This window comes from Nomia melanderi, chromosome 7 (assembly GCF_051020985.1).
Source record: "Nomia melanderi isolate GNS246 chromosome 7, iyNomMela1, whole genome shotgun sequence".
Lineage (NCBI taxonomy): Eukaryota > Metazoa > Arthropoda > Insecta > Hymenoptera > Halictidae > Nomia > Nomia melanderi.
The window spans coordinates 11,962,409-11,973,695 of record NC_135005.1 but is presented as its reverse complement, the minus strand read 5'-3'; the positions used below and the strand labels follow the sequence as shown (position 1 = coordinate 11,973,695).

General features: G+C 42.8%; 1 protein-coding gene across 5 annotated transcripts in view; it reads left to right on the top strand.

Moving 5' to 3' along the window:
- Positions 1-11,287, top strand: part of sog (chordin short gastrulation) — a 133,921-nt gene that overhangs the window by 114,591 nt on the left and 8,043 nt on the right. For all 5 annotated transcript variants that reach the window (XM_076368918.1, XM_076368917.1, XM_076368919.1 and 2 more), the window contains 2 exons: positions 2,011-2,162; positions 4,951-5,277. In XM_076368918.1, coding sequence (XP_076225033.1) covers positions 2,011-2,162; positions 4,951-5,277 — 479 coding nt within the window. The remainder of the gene's footprint in view (positions 1-2,010; positions 2,163-4,950; positions 5,278-11,287) is intronic.

Sequence of the window (11,287 nt, the reverse complement as noted above, 5' to 3'; positions counted from 1 at the left end):
GTGGAAATAAAATTCCATTGTTCCCCTTATTTTGTGAATAGACTCCTCGTTAAGTTAGTTGAAAAAAATGTCATCTATATCACATAAAAATAAATTGAATATTTCTAGCGACAAATTTTTTTCGACAGGTGACCCTCACTCACCACTCGATTGCATACAGTGAAACTGTAAAATTTGATATTTAATATTATATTTCCCATAATGCATCAGGTTGAGAAATATTCAAATAAAATATCTTTGCTCCTCAATGTACGGGTGATTTCTCGTCGACTTAGTTTCACGAAATATCGATTTTATCTCATCGGAAAATGTTAAAATATTTCTATTGAAAAACTTCCGAGTGCGAAGGGTTATGTGTTCTCTCATTCAGTTCGTATCAAAGAATGTCCTCTATAACTCATTGGAGGATAAATATTTCCAGCGAAAGACTTCCGAGTGGAAAGGGTTAAAGTCACAAGTTGGCCCCGTGAAACGAAAGAATCGTTTTTTCGGCTGCACCTCTGGTTACACGGGAACCGCGTCTTGTCCCAGTCGCGTGACTCACCGCGCAGACACAACTGGACCAGGAGTCGTTCCCGGTTCTCGTGTTCCGGGGCTAATCGGCCAGACAAATCGGTAACCGTTCCCGTTCGACGTGTTCAAATGATAGAGACGTATTACCCGGTCGGCTGCCACCGGTGCCTGGAAAAACGTCCCGCGCGGAATGGAATCGAATTAAGCGAACCGGCCGCGCTGATCCGTCATTTTCTTCAGATCGTATCGGCGCCGCGCGGTAGCGAGCGTTCACGTTCAGCTGTATCTAATTAAATCCCCCTAAGTCCTCTTTCGCTGTTCCGTTCGTCCGGTTCTATTTGTCGCGTTATTTATTCGCGTCGCGGGGCCTGTCCTTGCCCGGCGCTGCGCTCCCCGGCCGGAGGCAGACCGGTGCAGCTCGGCAGAATTAATTTCAGATAAACGCGTGTCTTGCCACCGGTTTCCCGGAAGATTGTTCGCCAGATACTATCGAGTCGCGGATTCTGGCGCGGATCTGTGTCGCCGTTCATTCCCGCCTGTTTCGTTCGAACGGGACCCGTCCCCTTGACATTGGGCCGCGAAAGATGGCTTCGGTTTCGATTAGAAACCAGGATCGAATTTAGCTTCACGTTGATCTGTACTTTGAAAGTAAACATTCATGGAGGAACATTGAGATCCACCGAGGGCAAACGTTTCGGTCGCTGATTTAACCCTTTGCACTCGGGAGGCGCCTTTCAGTCATTTAATTTGACCCAGGAAAATGATGAAATCTCAAATTCAATGTTAAAGTGTCTATAATGTATCAACACGTGGAACATCGAAATGAAATAGTTCTGTCACATAATTTATGCAAGGCATTTCTTTATGTTAGTTGTGAAAAATATCATCGATATTTCATCAGGAAATAATGGATATTTCTTGAGAAAAATATTCTCGAGTTAAAGGGTTAAGGGTTAACAACTTGCCCTATGATTCCTTTCGGAATGATTGACCTGACTACTTTGTTAACCCTTTGGACTCGGAAGGTTTTCACTGGAATCATTCGACACTCTCCGATGAATCATAGGCAACATTTTAAACGAACTGATGAGAAAACATATGTAAATTAAGGAACAAAGCTATTTTATAGAAATATTTCATGTCTTGGTGAATTCTACAAAACTTAATATTATATGTGACACTGTAATTTTGTCATGTCTAATCAAATGGTGACTGAGAGTCCCCTCTCGGATGCAAAGGGTTAATAATTTATAGAAAATAAGAGAAAACTCAAGGGGAATAATATATAATTTACACCAAAGGAATTGAATAATGTTCATCTTCGTTAAATTCTATTTGAAATCTTCTCCACGATATTATAAGGCAAGTGGTTAATCGTGTCTGTGATTGGGTAGTACTGCGAATACTTTCGTACGCTCAGTAACGAATCGTACAACGTTAATTACAGTGCATTTACGAAGGAATATCCATTTACAAATTGTTCATGTTTGCCCGCAGGTCCAGGAATCAACATGAACGCGACAGGGAAGAATGTTAGCTCGGTAACGAGAGGCTGCACTCTGGCTAGCCAGTTTCATCTAGCAGGAGCATCCTGGCATCCGTATTTGCCGCCTATGGGTTTCGATACCTGCGCAGTTTGCACTTGCGACGTAAGTTCACGGACATTTTCAATGCGACTTTCAACTCAGCCACTAAAAAGCTTGAGAAACGAACGAATGAAATTTTCACCGTAGATTTGCCCCGCCCCCTTCAAATATTAACCCTTTGCGAACGAAGATTCTTCGAAGCATACAAAACCTTCAACGTATGAAGCTAAATTATATATCACTTGCTTAATGATCTCTTACTGTTCGACTAACATTACTTGTTCGCGAGTTAGCCTTCCAAATACGAACATTTCATCTTACCGAAATGCCGATATCTGTCCGCGAAGGGTTAACCACGCCCACTGTACACTTTGCCACGCCTATTATTAGATTTAAAACAAGCGAAAGCTACCATTACACCACACTTTGCGAGCAATGTTAAACAACCAGATTGGAAGAAGTTGAAACGAATGCCAAAGAATTTATCAAAAATAAATAAATCCGTAAAAGCTCCATACCAAAGGAAGTTTCTACAAAGGTCGAAGAGAAACCTATAAGAAAACCTACACAATCGACAGAAATCACAATTCCATCCATAGAATATTCTTCAAAGACTCGTTGGGAGGAGCCAGCTCCGCCCATTCCCCCCACTCTCGGCCACGCATGCGCACGGTCGGTCTCAACCCCGCTCGGCAGAGCCACGACGATCGTTCTGCGTCCGCCGTCCATCGATCAAACCGTCGACGCTCGCGGTTCCATCGAAACAAACGTTCGAATTCCAGCTCCGTCTAGAATTCGAACTCCGCTTTCACCCGCGGCCGCCGCAATAATTCTCGGCGTGCTTCGGAGCACCGTCTGCGCCGGCGGAGGCAGCGGGTTTCGAAATCCAGGAATTTAAATAATTTCAGCTCGAAATCTCGCGGCGAAATTCCGGGTCGCTGATTCCGTGCGCGCGTCACGTTCCGGCCGATTCTTTGTTTACCTCGTTACCATACCGTTCACCGCCGCCGCGACGGAGTCCGGCCGAGTTTCGCAATGATCTCTCGGCGTCGATCCCCGCGACACGCATTATAATTCCTCTCCGCTAACTCCTCTCCCCCCCTTCCCGACCCCCGGTGTCCCGCGCGACGTTACGAAGCAACGTTCGCGACCGAGGCGAATAAAAAATCAAAAATGTTCGCTCGTTGCGCCAGAAGAATGCGGTTGCACTCTGCCGAGTCACGGGGGGCAGCTCTCAGCCCGGAGAGGCGAACCGATCGGTGACAGGCCTTTCTAAACAGATATTAGCAAATTGTTTGGAGTCGTGCCTGAAACGCACGAGATAACGCCGATCGGTTTTGATCCATTGCTTGTCACTGAAATTACACGTGATCGATCAGCCCCGTTAGAAACGCGTTTTCAACGGATCGGCCGGTGATCGATCTATCGCGGTCCAACATACTTTTGCGCGCGTTCTTTGCTCGCGGGAAGAATTTCTGCGCAGCGGGATCTCGGCGTTTCTTTAGGAACGACTGTCATTGTTTTCGTTCGATTTGGAAACGCGGAATGGTTGCTGTCGGTATCGTTAGATTCTTAGACGTTAAATCATACGTAGCAAATAGGTGATAAATGCTAATTGAAATTCTCATCGATGATTTCACCATTCTGTGCAACGTGGAATTCGAGTAGTAAGCAATCGATCCTCGTTTGAACTCTCGAATCTGTTAAATAACGTTTCACTTAGGGCGAGTCGGGAATGGATGGCCCAACCTTTTGGAAAAACTGTATCAAAAAATGCGGCACCCCCAATTTCCACTTGACATTATCGATAACATTTATAATGAGTCCTTGTTTCTTTAATTCTTTCTTTGTACTTGTACAATATATAATCCATAAGCTTAATGTCAGTAGCCATCCCCCAGTTCATGAAAAAGATACAAACATTTTAACCTTTTGCACTCGAAAACTGTTTTGCTAGATATATTCTTCATTTTCTAATGAAATATCAATGATATGTTTTATAACTAACATTAATATAAATAATATAGAAATCAAGGGATAGAACTATTCTATTTTAAATGAACTTTAACACGTTCACTGCCATGAGAATTTTAGGCATTCTATACAATATTCCTTATTCTTTTATAACAATGACAAATCTAGTAGTAACCCATTCACTGCTATCATAAAATGTGTGATTTTGCTTTATATTGCGATACATTTCAAATACAACCAAGATTCTACCAAACTGGCAATCTCTCGCTACGAGTATATTCGTGACTAGGCAGCGAACGGGTTGATATTGTACACGAAACTTTGTAATTCTGCTGTACCGAGCCAAATGGGGACTGTGAGTCGCCTCGCGAGTGCAAAGGGTTAAAACAAAGGCTACAAATTTTCTAGAGCAGCACCCCCACTAATTTTAGCCACGAGCCACTATTCACGAAACTAACTTAGCGCAGTTGAATAAACTTCAACACTCGGTACACCTCTACAGTTTCCAACCTCCGTGCTACTGCGCCTCCCTAACAAACATTTTTCCCCACGCCTCCCAATCCTTCAATAGATCCAATAACATAGACGCGTTTTAAATAACAATAACTTCATTCCAAAGTAAACATTACTTGAATTTGCACGTTATGAAGTTCGTTTACCTGTAGATACCGTGGGTAGCATTAATTTTTCATTAAAAATTTTCAACTCCCAGGTTGGAGAGCACAGTTGAAAATACAGGTATCCGACAATCGAACTGAAACCGGGCCACCTGACCCGCGCAGAGGTCTCGTCCGGCATTGCCCTACATAGAGACTGAATGAAACGACACCGAGGAACGCTCGCGAATCGACTAACGATCCCACTGTTTATCTCGCAGCCGATCACGCTGGAGGTGAAGTGTCCGCGGGTGCAGTGCCCGCCGTTGGACTGCGACGAGAAGCTCGCGATCAGGCCGAGCAAGAAGGCGTGCTGCAAGCAGTGCCCGGCGACGACGCCCAGCAGCGCGAGCACGGGGGGCGTCGCCGGCGACACGTCGCGGCTGCCGCGGGACCAGGCCGCGCCGTCGACCCGCCGCACCGCCGACGAGATACTCGCTTCCGGCGGCTGCAGGAACCCTCTCGGCGGCCCGTACGAGAACGGGATGGAATGGCATCCGCGGGTCCACTCGCACGGCGAGATGAAGTGCGTCAAGTGCAGGTGCAAGGTGAGAACCGCTGCCAGCCGTCTATACCCGGCGGACACTTTTGCATTTCGCTTTCCGTAGCGGCAGAAAGTTCGAGGAAGTTCGAAACCTTTAACCCCTCGACGTACGACGACGAGTGAGGCTCGTGACGAAGATTTCTAGATCAACCCTCTGCAGACCCGTGTAACTTTGAAGTCGCGTATCAGTATATTGGCATCTTGTTGATTTATTTCATTCTGCACTCGAAGTGGTGAATAAAATTAATCAGTTAACTGAAATTTTCATACACTCAGGCGTGAAAGTTTAATGATAACTTGAAAGTTACAAAATATATTCGTTTGATGAAATTATTGAAAGTATTGAATACATTGATAATTTGGGGGTTAATTTAACCCTTTGCAATCCGAGGTGTTCTTGGCTTCTCACTTTAAGGTTCACGTCGACGTTAGTTCATTCGATTGCAGCTTAATATGACGCTCTATTTATTTATTCGAGAATATTTGAGAGTCATTGAAATGTTACCTTTAACCAGTTAACTGTGGAATTTAGTTGGGAAAAACTCTGGTTCTGCGAATAAAATCGAAAAATGCAGCGTGTACTCGTCGAACGCAGAACGAATGCACGTAGAGTATATTTTAATGAAAGATCAAAGCGAAACAAAGAGGAATTACATATTTATGTGAAAAAACAAAGAATTCAACGCTGAAATAATTAGTATCGCGTCAAGCTTTACGATGACGTGTATACTCGTCAAACACAGTTAACTGGTTAAATGGTACAATTGTGATACTACAAATAAATATAGAAAACATTGTTAAAACAGGTAGAGGTTGCAATAAAATAGAATGTCGAGTCTGACTCGACACAGGACTGTTAAGGGTTGATAATCAATGTTGTTCATGACCCACGAACAACTGTTTTGCTATTATCAATGTATTGTCTTCAAATGAAATTTCCGCTTGAAGTAGAATGGAAAGTTTTGTTACATTTCTAAATTGTTGATGGTAAAATCACCACGAGCTTAATAAAGTAAATAGTACGCCAAGAGGTTAACACTGGAACAACCGAGGACTTAATACTTAATTTGTTTCGAACATTTCTTCGTGAAAGCTATATGCGTGAATTTAACGTATTGCGTACTGGTAACGAGAAGTCGCGTTTTTATATAACAGCCATACTTCGCTAATTACCATTGAAAAAATATGAAATTTGATTGGAATCAATTATCTGTTTAAAATATATTACATAACAATATATCTGAATTTTTCTATGTATAGCGATATAAGTTGACCTCACTGAAAATTGCCATCCGCATAATTCAGTTTTCTGAAAATTGGCCGATACGCAATGCGTTGATGACATTACAATTGGCTTATGCTTCTGTTTAAGTACTACTAAATCAGCTTCTTTAACACTACCGAACATTTAACACTAGATTTACGGAATCCGTCAATTTGACGGATATTGAACGTTTTAAACATTATTTAGTAATAGGAGTCGATTTTGATTCGTGCAGTTACGCAAATATGCATCGCAATGCTCTAGTTTTGTACGATTTTCTCAATTTATATAGACGAACGCGTAGTTTTCTAAGAACAATAGAATAAAATGTAGAATAAACGTCAAATCTAGTGTTAAACCGTCCTTTGAACATTTCTTTACGAAAGCTATACGCGTGAATTTAACCCTAATCGAACCACGATGTGACTTTTACTCACATTTGAACTTTTTCCTTAAATTTTCTCATTGTTTCATGTTGAATTTCCAAAAGTTTCTTTGGGCTTTTAAAATTTGGGACTTATAGACAACAAGAATAACACTTTAATCATTCCTCTTATTCTCGTCAGTGACTGAGAGTCACATCGTGGTACGATTAGGGTTAATAACATTTCAATTGGTTTATGCTTCTATTTAGGTACTACTAAATCAGCTTCTTTAGTCCTTTGCACTCGAAAGGTCTCTCGGGCACTATTTTATCTGACGCGGTAAAACTAGAAAATTTGATATGTAACGTTTAACTTTGTGTAATGCCTTGATACGTGGAATAAACTAGCTTTGTTTCTCAATGTACTTGTGATTTCCCGTCGAGTTGGTTTCAAGGAATATCGTCTTCGCCTCGTCAGAAAATGTTAAACATTTCCAGTGGGAAACTTTCGAGTGCAAAGGGTTAACACTAGAACTGCCGAGCATCTAAACCGTCTTTTGAACATTTCTTGATAAAAGCTATAAACGTGAATTTAACACGTTCGCAGACACGAATGCTATAGCATTCATTTTCATTGCGTTGCAAAATGACATGAATACTATAACATTGAAATTTATAAGCCACATTATCATGAATTTAATTCTATATAGCCTTAACTTTCGAAATTATCGTGCACTTTGATCCTCGGAGTACGGCATTTGCAGTTTTCCCATTTTTGCGGCTCATTAAAATTTGTACTGTTCGCGAACGTGTTAATAATATTTCAATTGGTTTATGCTTCTGTTTAGGTACTACTAAATCATCCTCGTTATCAGTTCGTGTACGATTGTTTCGTCGGTTATGCTACTAAAGATTTTCATTCGACATCGTTTTCCTTGTAATTGTTATCAAGCCATTTGGAGGCTTCGTGGGTGACCTGCGTGACGGTCAATGTGCTAACACTAGATTCGCTTACTTTACTGAAATTTGATGGATATCGAGTTTTTTAAATAGTACCTAGTAACAGTTTAAATCGAGTTTGATTCGTGCAACTGTACGCGTTGCGACACTGGTTTTGAAGCTTCAGTTTTCGCGATTTATATAGAACACGTAGTTTTCTGGGAACAATAAAGTGTAGAATAAACGTCCGTAAATCGATGATTTAGTAGGACTACTGAAGAATTCTGTGCTCGTATTGTCTAGGTTCATTTGAAAGATGGCTTCGACTCTAAAACGTAGAATATTTGCTCCCGCTCGTTTCTATCCGAAATTTTGAAAATCCGGAACGCTTTCGATCATTTTATCGGAAGAAACAACGTTCCTGATTTTTAGCAGAGACTCGCGCAGACGCGAGAAGGAATGTTTCCGCCGATGTTCATCCGTGCGCGAGTGAACGGAGCGTCGACACAGAAGACAGGGAAAAAACAAACTCATAAACTCGGCACACTAACAGCTCGATAACTCCTATGCCCGCGAGAGCGAGTCGGAGTCTATGGAATTCTTAATTGCTCGGAAAATTAATAAAATTTCCTCGCGTGATTCAATGCAAACAGAAATTTCACGAACGAACGGGTTTCGATCGTAGATAAAAATACTTTACGACAGTCGGTACAACTTTGTAAACAGGTGATTTAAAGTGTCGGGGCAATAAATAACAGTCGCCGGGGACGTTAATGTATTTCGCGGCCGCGGTGGAAATATATACGACTTCCAGCGATACTGGTCGCGAGTTGTAGGTAATAAAGGCCGCAACTTGTAATTTTGCGCGTAACAGAAGCGGAAGCAGAACGAGTCGCGGCGGCGCGGCGCGACCGGCCACCTCGAACGTGTCATCGTCTGACGAACAACTTCCGGCAACCGATTCTCGTCCGGAGCCGCTAGTTCTTCGTTGTGTCGCCCGGACGCGACCTAAACTGGGTCATTTACGCTCGATTCTCATGGGAAAAGTCCGATGAGAATTCAACGAATCACAATGATAATTCTAATGGTGCCTCTTTCGTGTTTATCGCGCGAGAAGTTTTATGAACTTCGATGTAGAACTTTCTTATCTCGTTCGCCGCGCGGCAATAAACTACCGTTAAGAAACCTGTTATTTTGAAAACGATGCGATCCAGTTCTCTTTTCTTTTGAGCCACCGAAGCGTTCGAATTCCCATATTTCTGAAACATCTAATAAATCCCGTTTCACTTGGTTTTATTGTATTCACTAGATCACCATCTTTCTTCGAGCTCATGAATAAACCTAAACGACTTTTCGTATTATATGGACGTAGAAAACCGACGAAAATGAAACGAAGCTATAACGGGGTGTATGATAGCCACCGGAAGTTTACAGAATGTAACTGAATATTTATTGAAGAGGTTCGTAAAGTTTGCAAGTGAAGTACAACCGAATTTTCCGGTGGAACGTGTTAACAGGCGAGTTCTGGGCACCGGAAGAGAGGCCGAGCGATAATAATGGATTACCTCTGGCGTCGCGTGGACGTAAAGTAACTTTCATTGGACACGTACCGGCGGGAACTAGTAGCGCGGGATCGTCACGGTACTTTACCCGGCGTGTGCGACAATTTCCGGTTTACGCGATCGCTCTTATACCCCTCATCAGCCGCATTCCGCTCGTGCCTGGAGAGACGCGCGACGACACGATCTAGAAAACGCGTCTTTTACTGCCTCGTCGCTTGGTGGTGCCGTGACGATTTTATGAAATTTATGATCGTCGAAAAGGTAACGTTCCTTTGCGTCCAATGGCGACGGCCGACCCAGTAGTGTCTTTTAGAGGACCGACGAACAAGAGCTCTTTTGGAATTCTGTGGAAATCTCGAAATTCTAGGCATATGTTGTACACTGCACTTACGTAAATGATAAATAATATTTATTAGAACATATTGCAATGAACTACATTGTAAATCATTTATAAATTAAATGAATTATAATTGTAAATCATAATAAAAGATAAACAACTGTTTCTGTAAAAGAATGCTGGTCCTCTAAGAGTGACAAACAATATATTTCTCGTAACATTTATTTTTCGGGAAATCGAAGGACGCGCACTCCATTTTGTTTCCGAATTAAGGTTATGTACCCTCACTGCTAAAAAGAGAACTCGAATCAACGAAACAAATTCTAAACAAATTCATTCGATCCCACGTGGTTAGAGCACATTCATCGATGCCCTAGGAACCGAAATAAGTTGCAAACGGAAATCCTTCGCGCGACCGTTCGCGGCCCGCCACGGCCAGCGCCATTTTTCGAGTCCTCCGACGTGTCCTTGGCTTCTAACGAACTGTTTTAAAAAGGCGTGACCACGCTCGTTCCGAGCAACACACGACACGAGATCAAGGGACGTCCGCGAAGAGGTGATAACAACCGTCCGCCACAAGTATTCCTGTCCTTTTAAACAATGTCGGGAACCGGTTCTCGCAAAAGTCGCTCCGGCGGTGTCGTTGCATGGCGGACACGACTTTCTTGTGAATGGACGTATGCGGGAAATTTCAGGGGCACCTTCGTTCTTCTCTTCCTTTTCTTTCATTCGTTTTTTTCCTCTTTTCTCCTTCGTTGTTGTCTTTCACGAGCTCGGTTCCCGTGTTCTTTTCCAGGCTCCGGTACAACGACACTTGTCTGGACGTGTTCTACACGCCCGGAGCAGAGGTCGTTCAAGGTCACCGGAGATGTCAAGCCAACCGAGAGCCGTTGACTTCGGTCGGTTAACGCTAGAGCCAACCAGTTCGAGATCGGTCGCGATCACGGGCCGGACCGTAAATCCTCGTTGAAATCGCGACAGCGAGGTATCTCGAAGTTCGCGCGATTTTGACCAGCGGCGGGCGAACTTCGCGGTATTCCGGCGAAAGTTGTTCGAACAGTAGTGATCTCTCGATCGTTAATTAACACGTTTCATTTTTGATGTAAATAACTCGACGTCGAAGTTATTTGTACCACTAAATTTGAGTAAACCGAAACGTTCCTTCGGTGTTTGGAGATGTGAGGAACCTTTCGCAGAACTTACATTAATATTAGATTTACAGAACGAGCCGATTTGACTCATACTGAATTTTATAAACATTATTCGGTCAACTTTTGAGTCGATTTTGATTGATTTTCCTAATAATACATTTTTGAACGTTTCATTTCCTAGATCTAAACGGTCGAACGTCAATCTTTCTGGGAACAATAGAATAAACTGTACAATACAAGTCCGTGAATCTAGTGTATAGAAGCAAGGAATATTGAGGTTTGATAGAGTTACTTGTTACGCGGCATTTGCTCCTGATTTTTGGTATATACCGAAAACAGTCGAATGGTACTGCGTTAAAATGGCCGACCTCGGGTCCGCTTGTCCGACGATCATGGG